The following is a 21,442-nucleotide window of genomic DNA, read 5'->3' as shown; positions in this document are numbered from 1 at the left end:
CGGCCACTCCCAGGAAAGTGCTTAAAAATGTCTAAATCACAGTCATCTGATAACCAGGAAAACTGAAACTAATCAACTTTCTCTACAAAAAAAAAATATATCTTTTTCTGCACAGAGTCTCTACATTTACTCTGAGACCTTTTTAACATTTAATATTTTGAAAGATTTATATAATTTTTTTTGACTTTGTAGCCAAATAAGAAAAAAACAGGTAATATTTGGGTATCATATCTATCAATGTTAATCAATATAGAAGCTTTTGAAGTCTGCAAATTAATTATATGAGAAAAAAATAAAAAACAACAACTGGGAATTAGAAGACCTTCATAGGCCAGGCGCAGTGGCTCACGCCTGTAATCCCAGCACTTTGGGAGGCCGAGGCGGGAGTATCACCTGAGGTCAGGAGTTCGAGACCAGCCTGACCAACATGGAGAAACCCCATCTCTACTAAAAATACAAAATTAGCTGGGCGTGGTGGCATGCCCATAATCCCCGTTACTCAGGAGGCTGAGGCAGGAGAACTGCTTGAACCCAGGAGGCAGAGGTTGTGGTGAGCTGAGATTATACCATTACACTCCAGCCTGGGCCAACAAGAGTGAAACTTCGTCTCAAAAAATAAATAAATAGACCTTCATAACACGAACCATTCTGTATCTAACCAACTATGTCATCTTGATATAATAACTTAAACTCTCTGAGCTGTGGCAACCTCTTCTATAAAATAACTACCTCAAGCCGTGTGCCATGGCTCGGGCCTGTAGTCCTGAGCTACTCAGGAGACAGAGGTAGGAGGATGGCTTGAGCTCAGGAGTTTAAAGCTGTAGTGAGCTATGACTGTGCCACTACACTCCAGCCTGGGCAACAAGGTGAGACCCTGTCCCTAAAAATAAAAAACACCTTTAAAGTCCCTTCTAGTCCTAACATCCAAGGAGAGCAATTTAACATTTTTTAAAACATGATAAAAAAAATTTTTTTTTTTTTTGAGATGAAGTCTCGCTCTGTCCTCCAGGCTGGAGTGCAGTGGTATGCTCTCGGCTCACCGCAAGCTCCGCCTCCCGGGTTCACGCCATTCTCCTGCCTCGGCCTCCTGAGTAGCTGGGACTACGGGCGCCACCACACCCAGCTAATTTTTTTTTTTTTGTATTTTTAGTAGAGAAGGGGTTTTGCCAGGTTAGCCAGGATGGTCTTGATCTCCTGACGTCGTGATCTGTCCGCCTCAGCCTCCCAAAGTGCTGGCATTACAGGCGTGAGCCACAGCGCCCGGCCAATAAAAATTCTTCTAATGAAATACCATGTTAACTTGGGCAAACACAAAACACTTTTTAAAAATAGATTTTGGAAAAACTAATTTTAAATAGTCAAAAATCATGCAGTAATTGAGTTTTTTAAATAAAATCATACTGTTTGTGCAACAAAAATAAGAAACATAAAATAATGGGTTATATGACAAAACAATCTTTCACCTCCTCTCCCTGTTAAGCCTGGGAATCATAGTTAAGGTTTACTGATTTTTCTAATTCCCAAATTATTTCTCAACATAAAAAAATTTTCTTGAAAAAAATTAAGCATTTCTCTTATACCTGAAGTAGTTATAGTTCTTTAATATTTTATTTGAGTAGTTCAATCTCAAAGTCTATTGAAAACCATTTTTAATTATAAAAGAAGATAATTGCATACAACAATGTTCAGTGGTCCTTCTACAGTTAAAGCTTGTGATTCGGAGTACTGAAAAATTCCCTAAGAAAATAAACCGAAAAGAGGCCAGGCGCGGTGGCTCACGCCTGTAATCCCAGCACTTTGGGAGGCAGAGGCGGGTGGATCACCTGAGGTCAGGAGTTCGAGACCAGCCCAATCAACATGGTGAAACCTTGTCTCTACTAAAAATACAAAAATTAGTTGGGCATGGAGGTATGTGCCTGTAATCTCAGGTACTCGGGAGGCTGAGATGGGAGAATTGCTTGAACCCAGGAGGCAGAGGCTGCAGTGAGCCAAGATCACGTCGTTGCACTCTAGCCTGGGCGGCAGAGTGAGACTCCATCTCAAAAAAAAAAAAAAATTAAAATTGAAAATAAACCGAAAAGATAGGTCATAGAAGGCTAAGTCCTTTCTATAAAACTTTCCTTAAAAGGTAATGAATATGAATAGGTTCTACAAATATATATAACTTGAAGATTTAATCACCCTTCAAGAGTGTAAGATGAATATTAAAGTTTTTTCTATAAAAATCTATTTTAATCAGTAGTAACATAGCTAACATATTATGATGTGACAAGCTCTGCTGTCAGCCCATACATACGTTTAATCCACATGAATATCCTGTGAAGCACATACAATTTTATGACTCCCATTTTAATGATGGACAAACTGAGGCTGCCACAACTTCCGTGATCTGCTCAAAGTTACACAGCCTCTATGTGGCGGAGCCCAGGCTCAAGGTAGATGTAACCAACTCAAGCCCCTGCTCTTACACACTACCTTCAGTTAAAATTTAAACTCCCCTTTCTAAATGATGTCACTATTTCCTCTCCATATGGGTTTCATCTATCTAGAAAGGAAGTCTTGAAATAAGTAAAGCTCTAATTTAAATAGCACTTCGGCAATTAAGTAAAGCAGAAAAACCCCAGAACCTATATGCTAACTTCCAAAACAAAATCTCCTGAAATGCCAACTCAATCATAAATTTTAAGATGCCAATCTTTCAGACCACATCTCATCCTTTGCTTTCCTAAGCTCCATCAGAAAAATATGGTTGGGTATGAAGAGGATCATTCCCAAAGCCTAAACTCCAAGTCTCTTAGTTTGGCAACTATATTGTGCTTTGGGACTTTAAAATTATAAGCACAGTTCCCAGAGGAGAACATTTCCTTTATTAGCAATTGGCTTTGAAAATTCCATTCTCAGATGCTAAATATAACAAAATACCTTCTGACTTTTATAAACATTCTCCAGATTATTTTGATACTAATGATTTTCTATTTACAAGACAGTTTTGCCACAGCAGTTAAGCAACGGTAACATTTTGAGGAATCTTTCAAGTTACTCTAGAGCTTCTTTTTTTTTTTTTTTTAAGACAGAGTCTTGCTCTGTCGCCCAGGCTGGATGCCGTGGAGCCATCTCAGCTCACTGCAAGCTCCGCCTCCCAGGTTCACGCCATTCTCCTGCCTCAGCCTTCTGAGTAGCTGGGACTACAGGTGCCCGCCACAATGCCCGGCTAATTTTTTGTATTTTTAGTAGAGATGGGGTTTCACCGTGTTAGACAGGATGGTCTCGATCTCCTGACCTTGTGATGCACCCGCCTCGGCCTCCCAAAGTGCGGGGATTACAGGCGTGAGCCACCACGCCCAGCCTCCAGAGCTTTTCTTTTCTTTTCTTTTAAGACGGAGTTTCGCTGTTGTTGCCCAAGCTGGATGGAGTGCAATGGCGCAATCTCGGCTCATTGAAACCTCTGCCTCCCAGGTTCAAGTGATTCTCCTGCCTCAGCCTCCTGAGTAGCTGGGATTACAGGCATGCACCACCATGCCGGGCTAATTTTGTATTTTTAGTAGAGACGGGGTTTCTACTAAAACCCCGTTGGTCAGGCTGGTCTCGAACTCCTGACCTCAGGTGATCTGCCCACCTCCGCCTCCCAAAGTGCTGGGATTACAGGCGTGAGCCACCGCACCCAGCCTATTCCAGAGCTTTTAAAGCACTGACTTGAAAATTGTTCACTGGATTCTTCTACTACGAAATTAAAAAGTTCTTGCTTCATAATGCATTTCCTTAAAATTTATTATTTCTAATTTCCTTGGGTTCTAACACAAGAATATTGGCAAAGCCAAAGTCATGGAAGTAGGTGTTTCCCAAACTATGAAACAGAATAAATCAGGATTTTTTAAAAGTTTACACGAGCCAGGCTGGGCATGGTGGCTCACGCCTGTAATCCCAGCACTTTGGGAGGCCGAGGCGGGTGGATCACGAGGTCAGGAGATCGAGACCATCCTGGCTAACACGGTGAAACCCCGTCTCTACTAAAAATACAAAAAATTAGCCAGGCGTGGTGGCGGGCGCCTGTAGTCCCAGCTACTCGGGAAGCTGAGGCAGGAGAATGGTGTCAACCTGGGAGGCGGAGCTTGCAGTGAGCTGAGATCGAGCCACTGCACTGCAGCCTGGGTGACAGAGCAAGACTCCGCCTCAAAAAAAAAAAAAAAAGTTTACTACGGGCCGGGCGCGGTGGCTCACACCTATAATCCCAGCATTTTGGGAGGCCAAGGTGGGTAGATCACCCGAGGTGAGGAGTTCGAGACCAACTAAAACACAAAAAAATTAGCCGGGCATGGTGGCAGGCACCTGTAATCCCAGGTACTGGGGAAGCTAAGGCAGGAGAATTGCTTGAACCTGGGAGACGGAGGTTGCAGTGAGCCGAGATTGTGCCACTGCACTCCAGCCTGGGCAACGACAGCAAAACTCTGTCTCAAAAACAACAAAAAAACCAACAAACAAAAGTTTACCATATACATTCAAAGACAAATAACAGATTTCACAGTTTTTAAAACGTTCCCTTATTAAAAATCCCAAACATGGCCGGGTGTGGTGGCTCACGCCTGTAATCCCAGCACTTTGGGAGGCCGAGGCAGGCAGACCACAAAGTCAGGAGTTCAAGACCAGCCTGGCCAATACAGTGAAACACCATCTCTACTGAAAATACAAAAAAAAAAAAAAAAAAAAAAGGCCAGGTACAGTGGCTCACGCCTATAATCCCAGCACTTTGGGAGGCTGAGGCGGGAGGATCACCTGAGGTTGGGAGTTTGAGACCAGCCTAACCAACATTGAAAAACCCTGCCTCTACTAAAAATACAAAATTAGCCGGGCATGGTAGCACACGCCTGTAGTCCCAGCTACTCGGGCAGCTAAGGCAGGAGAATTGCTTGAACCCGGGAGGTAGAGGTTGCGATGAGCCAAGATCGTGCCATTGCACTCCAGCCTGGGCAAAAGAGCGAAACTCCCTCTCAAAAAAAAAAAAGTTAGCCGAGCATGGTGGCGGATGCCTATAGTCCCAGCTACTCAGGAGGCTGAGGCAGGAGACTAGCTTGAACCTGGGAGGCAGAGGTTGCAGTGAGCTGAGATCGTGCCACTGCACTCCAGCCTGGGCGAGAGAGAGAGACTCCGTCTAAAAAAATAATAATAATAAAATCCCATACATGACAATTCAGTGACAATTGAGAAGTTCTGAATGATGAGGTGAGGAACTGATTGTCTTCTTCTCGGTAATGAACATCAGGCTTTCAACAGAGTGCATAGCACCTGTCTTTTAGGGAACAACATGTCACGAGTGGACCTCATGACCCCAGGCATTCTGTCACTGTATAAGTGATATTAAGTGCACCTCTAGCTGGACAGCTCCTCACGTCCTCCCTGCCTAAAGTACAGGATGTGAAAGTAAGACGGTTCAACTGGCACTTTATCTCTGGGGGATGGATCCAACGAGTCCAGGAAGGAGGGTAGAATCTTTATGTTGCATCTCATAACACCAAGGTTGTTTTTTGACATTCTAATTATTGTACATAGTTAGCTTTTCAAAAACATGGCCCACCAGCTATCATGCCTTCTTTCTTCTCTCCCTCCTCACACCTACTAGGTCCACAAAGTCCCACTGACATCAAGCATGATCTCACCCTTGAACAGAGCTACAGAGCCTCCAAACATCTGCATACTCACCAACTAGTAGTACGAGGTGAGTCAGACTTCTTTCAGGCTGAACCAGGACAGCCAAATGAAAAATTAGAGACTTCAAAGTAACTTGTCTCTGCAAGCGACTGCTAAATCCTCAGCCCCAGCCCTAAATTTTCCCCAAAATATGTTTTTGTTTTTGTTTTTTGAGACAAGGTCTCAAACTCCTGGGCTCAAGCGATCCTCCTGCCCCAGCCTCCCTAGAAGCTAGGATTACAGGCGTGCAGCACTGTGCCTGGCCAAAATATATGTTCTAAAAATCAGGAGGAACAGTTCTCTTTGGATGGTCCACTGTCAACTGCAATAACACGAAAGTTGTTTAAAAAAACCCATGATCGCCGGGTGCGGTGGCTCACGCCTGTAATCCCACACTTTGGGAGGCCAAGGCAGGCGGATGGATCACGAGGTCAGGAGATCGAGACCATCCTGTCTAACACGGTGAAACCCCGTCTCTACTAAAAATACAAAAAAAAAAAATTAGCCGGGTGTGGTGGCGGGCGCCTGTGGTCCCAGCTATTTGGGAAGCTGAGAGGCAGGAGAATGGCGTGAACCCGGGAGGCGGAGCTTGCAGTGAGCCGAGATCACGCCACTGCACTCCAGCCTGGGTGACAGAGTGAGACTCTGTCTCAAAAAAAAAAAAAAAAACAAACCCATGATCTCATTATCTTTCACCAAAAACATTCCTCCTAGTGTAACTGCTCTGTTGACATCCTGTCACCAAATCTTGTGCTTTCTTCCTTCTTGGTGTCTCCCTAATGTCCGTTGCGTCCAGTCATCAAAAAGTTACAGGGTGCATTAGGGGAAGCCGTGAGCCTGGTATAAGGCAACAGGGGTTGGTGGGAACAGATGATCCTCAGCTCCAGCCAACCATTGATGAGGTACAAAGTGATGGTGGACCCTCCAATTATCTAAGACAGGCAAAAAATTTAGATTGTTAGGAGAAATTTTCTGATTTTTAAGGCAACATGTGGGCCAAAGAAAACATCTACAGGTCACTCATGAGCAATCCCCGAGTGAACCAGTCTCCCTCATTCTGGTCCAGGCTCCCTCAGTCTGGTCGAGGCTCCCTCAGTCCATTCTACACATCACTGCCAGATCGGTTTTCCAAATACAGGGCTCCTGATCACTGCTATCTCGGAAAGCACAACTACTGCTACAAAGTCCTATACTGCCATTCAACCTCCACAGTAATAAAACCAATCCCTACCTTCCTTAACTCCCCTACACAGACCTTTCACTTCACCCAAAGGAGTCCACTCTCCGACCCGTCAACCCCCCCCGCCCTCCCCCCCACTGTCCCCGCCAAGATGGCCTCCTTCCTACTCTCCTCCCCTACCCACCAGAGCCCACACGGTGCAGGAAACAACCCATCAACCGGGAGGACGCCCTCCAACACCTGCTGATGACGGGCTGGCTCACTGCGTAACACCTCTCTGCTCAAAGCCGATGATTTCATCCCCAAGAAAGGATTTACATCTCCCAGGAGGCAAATGCTATGGCCTTGTCCTGATTCTCCCACCCCCCAAAATAACATTGTAAAAGGGAACGGAGAGCCTAAGTTGAGCTCAGAGGAGCCGCCTCCCTAAGAATGCGCTGCACATCTTCACCTCCAGGAAGGCCTCAGGGAGTTGGGGGAGAGGGGAGTCCCCGCAGCCAGCCCAGCGAGGCAGGAGGCCGTGCGCCACTCCCGGCGAGCTCCTTCCTGCGCCCCGGGGGAGCCACTCCAGTCAGACCCTGAGCCGGGACCCCGACCCGCCGACCCCTGACGCGCGCGACGCGAGGGCCGGGCACCCGAGGGCCCTTCGCGATACCCGGGCCCGGGGCCGCCGTCGGCTGCGACAAAGGGTCAGAGGACAAGACGACCCCTCTGCGTGCATCCCCCGCAGGCCTCCCGGATGCGCCGCTGTCCCGGCCGCGCCCACCCCGACGCTGCCGCTACCTTGTCCTCGGGTGGCGCATCCGGCTCATGGGCCACCCTCTGCCTCAGCTCGGTCATCCTGGAAAAACCGGCCCGACGTCGCCGCGAGCTAATAGCTAAGCCGCCTGAGCAAGCGGCTCGGCGCGGGCACGCACGGACTCCCTCGGCCTGCCCCGCCCCGCCCGGGAGGCGCGCGGCTCCGAGCGGCTCACAATTCCCTTAGCAGCCCAGCAGCCAGCCCTGGAGCTCGGCCCCACCCAGTGCCGTCGCCGCCCTTTCACCCGGGCCGAGCGGGGTCAGCCTTCCCTAGCCCCGACCCGAGAGCTCCCTCTCCCGGCAGCAGGGCTCTGAGCGAATGCGCACGCGCAGCGCCGCGATCGCGGTCCGGAAGATCCACGAAGGGCGCAAATACGCCAGAGAGGCAAGGCGACGGGGGCGGGGCGGAGAAGAGTCGAGAGGCGCGCATTGGACGGCAGCGTCAGGGGCGGGAAAAGGCGTGCGCCTCAGGATGCGATTAGCCAATGGGAGCTCCCGCTTAACCACGGATGGCCGGAGCTGGCGCTCTGGTTCTGTAGGTAACCGGTTACTGAGGGCGAGAAGCGCCACCCGGAGGCTCTAGCCTGACAAACGGTTGCTGACCTGGACCAGAGCTCTTCCCTTACGCAAGTAAGTAGACGTTATTTAGATGGAATGGAGAGGCCAGGTGAGCCGACCTGATTAAGAGCATTTTATCACTTATCACATGATGAGAAATGAAACCCACACTTCACACTTCAGTCTGCGTTGCTTTGCCAAGCGGTCGCTAGTACTTGTTGAGCACTGATTGTATACTAGGCACTGAGCTGAGTAATCGCTTTAGTTGGCTTATCTCATTTAATCCACACATGGCTTGGAAGTGGGTATGATTTGCATTTTACAGTTAAGATCTTCCTCAGCGGTTTTGTTTGTTGTTTGTTGGTTTGTTTGTTTGTTTTTTGGTAACAGAGTCTTGCTCTGTCGCCCAGGCTGGAGTGCAGTGGCATGATCTCGACTCACTGCAACGTCTGCCTCCCGGGCTGAAACAATTCCAAGGCGCGCGCCACCACGCCTGGCTAACTTTTGTGTTTTCAGTAGAGACGGGGGTTTCACCATATTGGTCAGGCTGGTCTCGAACTCCTGACCTCAGGTGCTCCGTCCGCCTCGGCCTCCCAAAGTGCTGGGATTACAAGTGTGAGCCACCGCGCCCAGCCCTTCGTCAGTTTTTCAAATTTGTCTTCTGGACTGTGGAAAGACCTTTTTTGGGACAGAACTGCTGTCTACTTTGTTTACTGTGCATCCTCTATGTCTTTGACACATCCATTTTAAGTACTTGTTGGATGGATTTAAAACTTTTAAAAGGACCTTAGCCAAGGGTCTCCCAGCTAGAAAGTGCCTAGTAAGAATTAGAATACAAATAGTTTTGTTACCAGCCCACACTCTAACCACCATACTATACTGCCTGCCTGAATTTATTAATACTTGCGTTGCTCCAGCATTGCCTTTGGTGTTTCCTGTTCTTTCTATTCACTGCCCTGTAAGCGATGTAAAACACATATAACACTGGGTCCCCAACTTCAGCATATTGTAATCTCACAATGAGACACTTGCACACAAAAGAATTGCAATTTCGTTTTTTAAAAAAAAATATAATTTTACATTTTTCTTCTTTTCAATTTTTAAATTTTAATTAATTTATTTCTCCTTTTTTTAGAGACAGGGTCTCACTATGTTGCCCAGACTGGTCTTGAACTCCTGGGTTCAAGAGATCCTCCCGCCTAGGTCTCCCAAAGTGCTGGGATTACAGGCATGAGCTACCACACCTGGCTAAAATTTCCTATTGATAATTTTGACCTGAGCTGTGAGTTTTGGGGCAGATAGTGAGAATTCTGAAAACAGCATTATATATTCCTGATTTCTATATGAGTATATTCCCAAGTAGCTTGGACTACAGGTGTGCAGCACCACACTCAGCTAAGTTTTAAATTTTTGTGTAGCGGTGAAGTCTCACTTTATTGCTCAGGCTAGTCTTAAACTCCTGGGCTCGAACAATCCTCCCACATAGGCCTCCTAAAGTTCTGGGATTACAGGCATGAGCCACAGCACTCGAGCAAGATGATCTTCTAAGACAGGTGGAGATGTTAGTGTCTAGAACTTCACCTTTAGGGGCACGTAGTTATGAAAGGTCATATCTAAGTGAGTGTCATGTCAGTCCTAAAAACTCAGCTGTTCCTTTTCAAATCCAGCCTAATAAAAGGGGGCTTGGAGCCGGGCGCGGTGGCTCACGCTTGTAATCCCAGCACTTTGGGAGGCCGAGGCGGGCGGATCACGAGGTCAGGAGATCGAGACCACGGTGAAACCCCGTCTCTACTAAAAAAATACAAAAAATTAGCCGGGCGTGGTGGCGGGCGCCTGTAGTCCCAGCTACTCGGAGAGGCTGAGGCAGGAGAATGGCGTGAACCCGGGAGGCGGAGCTTGCAGTGAGCCGAGATCGCGCCACTGCACTCCAGCCTGGGCGAAAGAGCAAGACTCCGTCTCAAAAAAAAAAATAAAAATAAATAAATAAATAAATAAATAAATAAATAAAAGGGGGCTTGGAGAACCAATGCACTTAAGTCAGAATTATAGAATGCACAGTATGATTACTAGGATGGATAACATCCTAAAATGTGGTCTGAACAAACTTCTCATCCATTACACTCAGCCCTCTCAGGTTAATGGAACTCAGATCAAGTATTTTCCTGAAGTCAGTACTGTGTGACGAACAGGGGTCTGTGGACGTCATGCTAATAGAGCTTTAGGCCAGCTTTAGAGCCTTTCTCTCTCTCCTCTCTCTCTCTCTTTTTTTTTTTATTTTTTAGACAGTTTCCCTCTTGTTGCTCAGGCTGGAGTGCAATGGCGTGATCTCGGCTCACTGCAACCTCCACCTCCCAGGTTCAAGCAGTTCTCCTGTCTCAGCCTCCCGAGTAGCTGGGACTACAGGCGCCTGCCACCACAGCCGGCTAATTTTTGTATTTTTAGTAGAGACAGGGGTTTTAGGTCAGGCTGGTTTTGAACTCTTGAGCTCAGGTGATCCACCCACCTGGGCCTCCCAAAGTGCTGGGATTAGAGGCGTCAGCCACCGCACCTGGCTCAAGAAACATTCTTAAGCATGCTTGATCTTGGTAAATTCCCCTGATTTCTTCTGTAGGAAAAAACCCTAGAGATTCAATTTCTGTGTCAAAGTATAAGTAAAATTCTAAGGCTTTTGATACACATTTCTAAGTTTCCACCAGAAAAATTATACCAATGTATACTCCCACTTGCAATGTATTAAAGTGCCTACTTCCTTGAATCCTTCCTAACACACCAGGTGTTAACATGATTTTTATTAATTTGGTAGGTTAAAATTCTGTCTCCATTGAATTTATGTTTCTTTGCTTATTAATGTGGCTAACAAACTTCACATATTTACTAAAACTAGGACTGGACAGTGGAGGCCAGATACCTCTGGCTTTTTGTTTAGATGAATAAATTTTCTATTTCTCTTAATCCATTCAAGTTGAGTTCTCTGTCACTGAAACCTAAACTATACTAACCAATATAATCCTTTGAGGCATACTGAAGTCTTAAAACATATGGTCATTCATTATGGTTTTTTTATTATTTATTATTATTATTATTATACTTTAAGTTTTACGGATTTTTTTCTTATGTTTAGAAGCCCATAGGAAGATCTCATAAATATTTACAAAAATATTTTTCCATTTCTTATTGGGTTAAGATTTGAATTTGAATTATTTATCTAGAATTTAGTGAATAATTATTAGGAAAAGTCTTTTTTTTTTTTTTTTGAGATGGAGGTTTGCTCTGTCACCCAGGCTGGAGTACAGTGGCGCAATCTTGGTTCACTGCAACCTCCGCCTCCCGGGTTCAAGCAATTCTCCTGCGTCAGCCTCCGTAGTATCTGGAATTACAGATGTGCACCACCACGCCCAGCTAATTTTTGTATTTTTAGTAGAGACGGGGTTTCACTATGTTGGCCTGGCTGGTCTCAAACTCCTGACGTCAGATGATCCACCCACCTCAGCCTCCCAAAGTTCTGCGATTACAGGCATGAGCCACTGCGCCCATCCAGAAAAGTCTACAGCTTTTATTCTTTTCTAATAGTTTAACCAATTATCTGATCAAAATTTACTTCATTCTTTCTTCCACTGATCCAATAGTACCTTTACTAGATGTTAGAGTAGCCACTTAAAATGTAAATTGGATCACATCAAAGACCTGCTGTTGACCACATTCCCTTGCACTTTTAGAGAGCCTACAAAGTCCTGCAAGAGCTCACCCCAGCCTCTCTGCAACCTCACCTTGCACCACTCTTGCTTCAGACACATCAGTCTGAGTTCTACATCAAACTTGTCTGAATATAGTCCAAGTATGCTGACCTTTATAATCATGCTATTCTCTCAGCCTAGAATGCTTTTTTCCAACTCTCCAAACAGCTGTCTTCTCTGTTAAGATGCTACCTCCTCAGAGAGGCCTTCTCTGACCACAGTCATAGGCATGTTTATGTCCTCATTTCAGTTTAACATAAAATTTACGTAACTGTACACCTCTTTATCATTTGACACTTTTAGGAGCACATCACTTCTGTAGTAGCAGAAATAAACAGATTCATGTACATGGTGGGTCCCACATGGATAGAGTTTAATTGACATTTAAAATGTCTTCAAATCTATAACATGTAATTTGGCATTAAACCAAAATGTTATTATGTAAGCAGACAGAACTGAAACAGAGTAGTGGAGCATATGCATTTGTTTTTAGTGAAGCAAATGTTCCTCACTGGAGGAATGAACACATTCCACATTTTGCAAAGGAACTGAGATTTTAACGGACCCAAGAAAGGAAAATAACCACAAACAGATGATGCTGCATTATGTTTTGATATTGAGATGTATGCAAATGGGTAGTCCATCACACATAAAGCAAGAAAGTGCCAACATCAAAACTTACAAATGAGTAGCAGAGGCTTGCAAGAAATTCGAGAGACAATAGAATAGCACTATTGAAAAATACTGCATCATCAATACCCTTGACAACACAGAGTAGGATATTATACAGAAAAACAGCAGTGTCAGCAACTGAGTGGAGAAACAGTAAGAATGCCTTAACCAATGTAGCTTAAATTTTTTCATGTTTGCACAAGAGTAATATATAATAAGAATGTTTTTAAAGTCTAAAAGTTCTTTTAAAACAAAATAGACCCAGGCGCGGTGGCTGACGCCTGTAATCCCAGCACTTTGGGAGGCCAAGGCAGGCAGATCACATGAGGTCAGGAGTTCAAGACCAACCTGGCCAACATGGCGAAACCCTGTCTCTACTAAAAATACAAAAATTAGGCAGGTGCGATGGCGCATGCCTGTAATCCTAGCTATTCAGGAGGCTGAGGCATGCGAATTGCTTGAACCCAGGAGGCAGAGATTGTGGTTAGCCAAGATCGCACCACTGCACTCCAGCCTGGGCGATAGAGTGAGACTCTGTCTCAAAAAAAAAAAAAAAAAAAAAAATTGTAAGTGATAAAGCATTATATAACAGTTTGAGGCTGGGCACAGTGGCTCATGCCTGTAATCTCACACTTTGGGAGACCGATTGGGAAGATTGCTTGAGCCCAGGAGTTGGAGACCAGCCAGAGGGACATAGTGGGACCTTCTCTCTACAAAAACATTTAAAAATTAGCCAGGTACAGTGGTGCACCCCTGTAGTCCCAGCTATTTGGGAGACTATGGCAAGAGGATCCCTTGAGCCTAGAAGTTGGAGGTGGCAGTGAGCAGTCATCTTGCCACTGTGGTCCAGCCTGGGTGTCAAGGGAGACCCCCCTCTCTAAAAAATAATAAAAAAAATAGTTTGACAGTTTTCTTGCTTGTGCTACATAAAATAATGGTACATATTACAATTGAAGGCATCTTATAATAGAAATGCCCTTTCCTGTTCCCTTTTAAGGCTGACCCAGTGCTTTAAGAGGCTGATACAGAAGGGTAAAGTTAAGTCCCCACAAAATCCAGGGAAGAGACTGTGAAACTCCTCTTAGAACCTTGTCTGGAGTCACAGCTGAACTAGAAAAAAAAAAAAAGGAAAGAAAGGCATTCCAGAGATAAAGAATAGACTAAGAAGAGGAGATATTTGAAGCCATAATGATTGAGAATATGTCAGACTTGAAATGAATCTTCAGTTCAACCAACAAGATAAATAAAACTAAATCCATACCTAGATACATGGTAGAAAAACTAAAGAATTCTGCTGACCAAGATATTAAAAGTAACTAAAGAGAAGTGGTGTAAAGAAGGCAAGAGAGAAACAACGAATCCTGTCCATCCTGTAACAATTGAAAATTTCTGGCTGGGCGCAGTGGCTGACGCCTGTAATCCCAGCACTTTGGGAGGCCGAGGCAGGTGGATCACCTCAGGTCAGGTGTTCGAGACCAGCCTGGCCAACATGGTGAAACCCCGTCTCTACTAAAAATGTAAAAATTAGCCGGGTGTGGTGGTGGGCACCTGTAATCCCAGCTACTTGGGAGGCTGAGGCCGGAGAATTGCTTGAACCTGGGAGGCGGAGCTTGCAGTGAGCCGAGATAGCGCCACTGCACTCCAGCCTGGGCGACAGAGCAAGACTCCATCTCAAAAAAACAAAAAAATTGAATTTTTGACACAGACGAGCAATGATTTAAAAACAAGATTGCTAATATCTATAGTTAGGAAAATAAAGAGAAATGAGCATGTTCATACACAGTCTTAGCTAGAATGTAAATTGCAAACTTTTAGAGATTAATTTAGTAACATTTATCAAAAATTTAGGCGGGCACGGTGGCTCATGCCTGTAATCCCAGCACTTTGGGAGGCTGAGGCAGGTGGATCACCTGAGGTCGGGAGTTCGAGACCAGCCTGGCCAACATGGTGAAACCCTGCCTCTACTAAAAAAATAATAATACAAAAATTAGCCGGGCGTGGTGATAGGCGCCTGTAATCCCAGCTACTCGGGAGGCTGAGTCAGGATAATCACTTGAACCTGGGAGGCGGAAGTTGCAGTGAGCCGAGATCGCGCCATTGCACTCCAGCCTGGATGACAGAGCAGGACTCCATCTCAAAAAGAAAAAAAAAAGAAAAGAAAAAAAATTAAATGTGTACGCTCTTTGACTCAGTCGTATTACTTCAAGGAGTTGATATCACCAAAATTGCCTAAGTGCTCAAAGATGTTTGTAGTTAACAACAGGAGATTGATAAATTATGTTATATATACGTGATGCTCTTTTAAAGAGGTACTGATACAGAAAAGATGTACGTGGCATAAAATTAAATGGACTTTATTAAGTACTTTTACAAGTGTTTACGGAATGAGTGAATTTTTGAAAAAAAGTGTATTCGAACTTTTAAAAAAGCTTTAAAAGCTTTATACAATGAACGATTGAGTGATTATAAGAGCTGGCGGGAGAATGTTAAGAGGATGATAGGGAGCTAAGTTTAACATAACAATTCACCTCTTTATCGTGTGACACTTAAGAGCGCATCAATTCTGTAATTGAAAAACAAAGTGCATATTTACAGCAGCTGTACTCTTCAGGCTGCAAGGAGGCTTTTCCTCCCGGTAGGCTTGATTTGCATCTCACTTTCACTTTCGTGGCTGGAAACTTTCTACCCACGTAGTGGGAGGCTGAGGAGGCACCATAAAGCTGGAGCTTGACGAACCGGAGCCGGCGCTTGATCTCCACATGTGCCGGGACTTGTTCAGCGGCCAGGTTCAGGAGTCAAAGAGGCGGGGAGACCTGCGTGACGCTGCCCCGCCCTGCGCCCGCTTCCTCCAATGTATGCTCTAGGGGGCGGGCCTCGCGGGGAGCATGGACACGATTGGCCCTAAAGTCTTCTCCGCCCAGGCCGTGGGCCGGACAGCGTGGTGACGTTGCAACGCGGCGCAGGGTGGGAGCGCGCGCTTGCGGACGCGGCGGCATTAAACGGTTGCAGGCGTAGCGGAGCGGTCGTCGTCTTTCTAGGTCTCGGTCTCTCGTCGCGACGTCTCCCGCTCGCTCTGAGGCTCCTGAAGCCGAAACCGGCTAGACTTTCCTCCTTCCTGCCTGCCTGTAGCCGCGTTGTTGCCACTCCACCACCATGTTCGAGGCGCGCCTGGTCCAGGGCTCCATCCTGAAGAAGGTGTTGGAGGCACTCAAAGACCTCATCAACGAGGCCTGCTGGGACATTAGCTCCAGCGGCGTAAACCTGCAGAGCATGGACTCGTCCCACGTCTCCTTGGTGCAGCTCACCCTGCGGTCTGAGGGCTTCGACACCTACCGCTGCGACCGCAACCTGGCCATGGGCGTGAACCTCACCAGGTAAGCCTCGCGGCGCCGGGAAGCCGGCCCCGGCCCACCCGCACCTCCGGTGCTTGGCGGGAGCGCTTTCGAGCCTACCCCTCATTGGCTGGCATGGGCCATCCGCGTCTTCTTATTGGCCTCCCACGCAGGGGGGTGGGGTCCAGCTGAGCGCGCGGTTCGGAAAAGCCCGCGCTGGCTGCTGCGCGAACCTGCTTTTTCGCGCCAAAGTCACAAAGCGGGTGGTGGCGGGAAAATCAAGGGTTTTTCCGCAGTGCCAGGAACACTGCTCCAGGGCTCTTTGCTCACTAAGTCCCGTTGGCCTTGAACGGACGCTTTAGTTGTGGCTCTTTTGTTTCTGAGACGCTCTCGGTGTGTTGTCTGGGCTGGTCTCCACTTCTGGGCTCAAGCGATCCTCCCGGCTCAGTCGCAGTTGATTTTAAATGCTTTATAATGCCCTTGCGAGAAATGTGTCAGTCTATCATCCTACTTAGTGGCAGGAGATTGTTTCTATCCAGAAGGGAGACTGCTGGTGGTATTTTAGTATAAATACTGCCAGATGCATCCCAAAACGTCTGCATTAATATTCGCATCCTCCAGCAGTACGTTTACCCTCCACCACTTCTGAGACGGCCTGATGGGTGAGAGTGGTAACCCCTTCTAACTGCATTAGAAATACAGACCTTCAGCAGATGGTGTTGATTTTAAACCATGTGTCTCCTGTCTTCTAGTATGTCCAAAATACTAAAATGCGCCGGCAATGAAGATATCATTACACTAAGGGCCGAAGATAATGCGGATACTTTGGCGCTAGTATTTGAAGCACCAAGTAAGTCGTACCTTTTTACTGAGTTATAAAGCTACAGAAAATCAAAACTCTGTCAGTATTTCTCAACAGCATTTGCTTTCTTTTGGTAGACCAGGAGAAAGTTTCAGACTATGAAATGAAGTTGATGGATTTAGATGTTGAACAACTTGGAATTCCAGTGAGTATCAGTTTCTCATCGTAGAGAGTGCTGTACACAGGCACGATAGGTTTGTCCTAGAATGTTTGTTTATTTTTACAGACAGGGTCTTGGCTCTGTTGCCCAGGCTGGAGTGCAGTAGTGCCATATAGCTCTCTCTAACCTGGGACTCCTGGGCTCAAGCAATCCTCCTGCCTTAGTCTCCTAAGTGGCTAGGAAGGACTACAGGCCTGTCCCACAACACCTGGCTAATTTTTTCATTTTTGTGTGTGGGTGTGGAGGCAGTCTTGCCCAGGCTGGTCTGGAACTCCTGGCCTCAAGTGACCCTCGTCCGTCAAGATATGTTAATATAATTTAAGCCTACTTCATAACAACTTTCTAGAAATATATCTACTGGTGCTTGTTTCAAAGAGATTTTAGTATTTGGATAGTTATTGTTTACCACAAGTCTAAAACTCACAGGTTAAATTTATTGTTTACTGCCAGTTGTCTATTTGCATTAACTTCCATAAACCTCTTTTAAAATTTGTTTCCTTCCAGAATGCTTGGTTTTTATTAAGTGGATTTTAAAGCTATCTTGGAAGAAATTTATCCAGGTTAGGTTTATAAACACCAAGGGAGAGACGAAATACTTGAATGTTGAAAATGCCTAATATCATATTCTCTTGTTTTCTTTTAGAAAGTAGTTAGGCCTGCTTGCGCCATCATCATTTCTGTGCCATACTCTAATGTTCTCTTACTTTATCCCTGGAGGATGATGAGGAGGAGGCTTTTGTTCCCTGGATAGTGCATTTAATAGCCATTTCTTTTTTTGAGTGGAGTTTGTTAAGAAATCACACAAGTCATATTTTAAAGTAATCAGAAAATATTGATTCTGAGTTGTTTAGATGTTGCCTTTTAAGAAAGTGAGGGTGCCAAATCATTAAGTTTCTAACAATTAACTTTTGGAAAATTTTTGTTCTTAATAGGAACAAGAGTACAGCTGTGTAGTAAAGATGCCTTCTGGTGAATTTGCACGTATATGCCGGGATCTCAGCCATATTGGAGATGCTGTTGTAATTTCCTGTGCAAAAGACGGAGTGAAATTTTCTGCAAGTGGAGAACTTGGAAATGGAAACATTAAATTGTCACAGACAAGTAATGTCGATAAAGAGGAGGAAGCTGTAAGTAGTTTTTAAGTAAAAAGAAAATAGTTTGAAGAGAATTGTAATACTGCTTATTAGGTTAATTGCTAAAATTAAAAGTAGACAGAATTGGATCCCGAGTAATTTCTGAAAATTGACATACTGTTGAAATCTGCAGCTGATTTATAAGTGTCATCCAATTTAGAATTATATTTGCAAGAAGGGAATACAAATTCAGCACATGTACATACTACAGAACAATGGTTTATGGATCAAGCCCACACCGGCTCTTAAGGACAGGATTGGGAAGTTAGGCGTCTAACCTTTAGCTTTCTGGAGATATTTACTCTATTACCAAATAATTGAGCACAGGACAGCAACTCAATAGAAGGATATGGTTAGGAGTAAAAGTCTACCTGTTAGGGGCGCTTTTGTAATCCTAATATTAGCTTACATGTTGTGGGTCCAATTGGTCGCCCATTTTAAAGGTGGAGAAGCAGGCTGAGCAACCTTAAGTGACAATTTAGCCAAAGTCACAGGCTGTAGGAATCAAAGGTTAAACAGGAAGCAGACTTCTCACTAAGGCTAGAAAGCAGACTCCATGCAACTTTGAGAGTACCTAGAGAGCCCTTGTTTAACCAAAATAGAACATGGCAAACCCCATCTCTACTAAAAATATAAAAATTAGCCAGGCGTGGTAGTGCACACCTGTAATCCCAGCCACTTGGAATGCTGAGACGGGAGAATGACTTGAACCGAGGGGGCGGAGGTTGCAGTGAGCCCAGATCATGCCACTCCCCTCCAGCCTGGGTGACAGAGCAAAATTCCATCTTAAACAAACAAAAAAAACTCGCTAACCTGAGCATAAATTAAAACTTTTTAAGTCAAGGACAAAGGTCCTAACCTCTTAAGCTTGTTAGGATTAAATATGGTAGCATTAAAGAGCTTAGCATATGCTGTGTCTGGCATATTATAAGCTTACAATAAATACAATATATTGCTCTCTTGTCCCTTGAATGGGTAGTCAACATTTAGTTTAAATAAAGGTAAAATTCATTTGAAAGGTTTTTTTTAAATTAATAAAGTCTAGGAGCTGATTCTTTGTTAAGTTTTCCAGAGTTTGGATTTTGCTGATTGCATTCCTTTGTATACATAAATTCCTCTACCCTGTGTGTCCTACAGACGGGTAGCTATAGCCCTAGAGCCTTGATCATATTCAGGGTGTTTTGTTTCGGGGGTGAGAGAGCAAGAATACTTTATAGGTGGTGGTGTGTGCCTCTAGTAGGAGGCACAGGGTGTCTGGATGTCTTTGCAATGTTAGCTATAATAGTCATTGTCTAGATCCATTAAGTCATTAATTAGAGTTTGCAGAGATGAAATTAATACGTTTTATTCACTTATTGGCTGCTTATTAGAAAAGCTTCCACAAAAGAAAGCTTTCCCGTATTATATAATTTGGTTATCTGAATTATAGCTATAGGAAAGACAAGCTAGATACTCGAGTCTTGCTTTATGTATCAGTCTTCAAAATTTTCATAGCTCCCTCCAAAGTGACCAATAAAAGTGTTTGTGGATTTTTATAAATATATAATGAGCTAATAGATTGCAACTTTCTTGATGTTTTTCAATGATGAATCTTTTGTTTTGTAGGTTACCATAGAGATGAATGAACCAGTTCAACTAACTTTTGCACTGAGGTACCTGAACTTCTTTACAAAAGCCACTCCACTGTCTTCAACGGTGACACTCAGTATGTCTGCAGATGTACCCCTTGGTAAGATAATAAATTTGAAGCTTGTTTTGTAGGTAGTCATATGTGATACTCCTCAGTAATTAACCATCTTCCTGTCTTTCAGTTGTAGAGTATAAAATTGCTGATATGGGACACTTAAAATACTACTTGGCTCCCAAGATCGAGGATGAAGAAGGATCTTAGGCATTCTTAAAATTCAAGAAAATAAAACTAAGCTCTTTGAGAACTGCTTCTAAGATGCCAGCATATACTGAAGTCTTTTCTGTCACCAAATTTGTACCTCTAAGTACATATGTAGATATTGTCTTCTGTAAATAACCTATTTTTTTCTCTATTCTCTGCAATTTGTTTAAAGAATAAAGTCCAAAGTCAGATCTGGTCTAGTTAACCTAGAAGTATTTTTGTCTCTTAGAAATACTTGTGATTTTTATAACACAAAAGGGTCTGGACTCTAAATGCAGTTTTAAGAATTGTTTTTGAATTTAAATAAAGTTACTTGAATTTCAAACATCAGGGGCAGTGTCTTCATTTTGACCAGGACTGTTGGAAGTATCTTACTGAATTCCCAGCTACAGCTACCCTTTCGTGTAAATGGTTTTTCAGTTTAGAGCGGCCTGATGGAGATCAAAAGGATTTCAAATACAGTAGGTTACTAGATATTTTAGGGGATTCACTTGTCAAACTTGTTATTCCAATTTGATATCAAGGAACAAGCCAGAGAGTAGTACAAATCCTGTGTATTTCATTTTACTTGGCAAAAATTAATACTCTTCAGAAGCTTAATGTACCCAAAGTCGTGTGGGCTTTATAAGATGTTAATGCAGTGTTTCTTTTTAGCCTGGGGAATCTTACAAGAGTCTTGGATGTTTCAGTAGATCTGTAATGGGGCCCAAGGAGTATGGTTGTACAACATTTCTCTAGTATAAGTACACTTTTTGCAACTTCACTCAAAGGATGAAGATGTCTTAAATTCTATGGATGTTGGATCCAATCAAGAAAGTGAAAAAGCCCTGAAGCTGTGGAAGAAAGACGTAAAAACACTCCCACTAATAGCTACAAGTTCACTGTGTGCTGTGTATTAAGAATTTTTTGCCGGGCGCAGTGCCTCACACCTGTAATCCCAGCACTTTGGGAGGCAGGCAGATCAACTAAAGTCAGTTCAAGACCAGCCTGGTCAACATGGTGAAACCCCATTTCTACTAAAAATGCAAAAAAAAAAAATTAGCCAGGCATGGTGGTGCATGCCTGTAGTCCCAGCTGCTTGGGAGGCTGAGGCAGAAGAATTGCTTAAACCCAGGAGGTGGAGGTTGCAGTGAGCCGAGATCATGCCACTGCACTCCAGCCTGGCCAACAGTGAGACTCCATCTCAAAAAAAAAAAAAAATTATTATTGGCTGGTTTAATAGTAGGTTATCAGAACTTACTAACGTATCACTAAAGTAGGTATACAACCCCTGCTGCTCAATTTGGCTTTAGAGAAAACATTTTTAAAAATTGCTTTATCATAATCCTTTTTTCCAGTGCATTTTTGTGTTTGGTAGACTACATGATTTCTTTCTTAAATTACTTGGACTGAGTTCTAGTTACTGGACATGAGCATTAACCATGTCCAGTAGTAAGTTCA

At 44.4% G+C, this 21,442-nt stretch overlaps 2 protein-coding genes and 1 non-coding gene across 7 annotated transcripts in view; 2 read left to right on the top strand and 1 right to left on the bottom strand.

Annotated features, from left to right (window-relative positions):
• CDS2 (CDP-diacylglycerol synthase 2) overlaps window positions 1-8,066 on the bottom strand; it is a 61,443-nt gene extending 53,377 nt beyond the window's left edge. Inside the window, exon 1 of one of the 3 annotated variants that reach the window (XM_055266751.2) lies at window positions 7,646-8,066. In XM_055266751.2, the coding sequence (XP_055122726.1) occupies window positions 7,646-7,702 (57 nt within the window). In that variant the 5' untranslated portion in view covers window positions 7,703-8,066. Of the gene's footprint in view, window positions 1-7,517 lie in introns of all 3 variants that reach the window. The other 2 variants (XM_063633514.1, XM_063633513.1) reach the window with 2 other exon arrangements.
• On the top strand, window positions 8,033-20,327 carry PCNA (proliferating cell nuclear antigen). Of its 3 annotated transcripts, none has more exons than XM_055266756.2 (7): window positions 8,033-8,290; window positions 15,663-15,998; window positions 16,709-16,806; window positions 16,896-16,963; window positions 17,911-18,105; window positions 19,717-19,840; window positions 19,923-20,327. In XM_055266756.2, the coding sequence occupies exons 2-7, from the start codon at window positions 15,778-15,780 to the stop codon at window positions 20,000-20,002; spliced, it is 786 nt and encodes a 261-aa protein (XP_055122731.1). In that variant the 5' UTR covers window positions 8,033-8,290; window positions 15,663-15,777; the 3' UTR covers window positions 20,003-20,327. The 3 variants fall into 3 exon arrangements, with proteins under 3 accessions (XP_055122731.1, XP_063489592.1, XP_063489593.1); XM_063633522.1 differs by having other exon boundaries at window positions 8,153-8,290; window positions 15,319-15,998; XM_063633523.1 differs by having other exon boundaries at window positions 8,201-8,290; window positions 15,264-15,998.
• On the top strand, window positions 13,609-13,731 carry LOC129474947 (small nucleolar RNA SNORA26). The gene has a single exon (XR_008654691.1). It is a non-coding gene; the product is annotated as a small nucleolar RNA SNORA26 (small nucleolar RNA).
• Window positions 20,328-21,442: the final 1,115 nt, after the last annotated feature.

The sequence above is a fragment of the Symphalangus syndactylus genome, chromosome 24 (assembly GCF_028878055.3).
Source record: "Symphalangus syndactylus isolate Jambi chromosome 24, NHGRI_mSymSyn1-v2.1_pri, whole genome shotgun sequence".
Taxonomy (NCBI): Eukaryota; Metazoa; Chordata; class Mammalia; order Primates; family Hylobatidae; genus Symphalangus; species Symphalangus syndactylus.
Note: the sequence above shows the minus strand (reverse complement) of the source record. Positions and strands in the feature narration are given on the sequence as shown.

Excerpts from the sequence above, each read along its gene's own strand:
- PCNA (XM_055266756.2), top strand. The coding sequence starts at position 15,778 with ATGTTCGAGGCGCGCCTGGTCCAGGGCTCCATCCTGAAGAAGGTGTTG. Across the intron at positions 15,999-16,708 it reads ATGGGCGTGAACCTCACCAG|TATGTCCAAAATACTAAAAT; the intron begins GTAAGCCTCGCG and ends CCTGTCTTCTAG. Across the intron at positions 16,964-17,910 it reads TTGAACAACTTGGAATTCCA|GAACAAGAGTACAGCTGTGT; the intron begins GTGAGTATCAGT and ends TGTTCTTAATAG.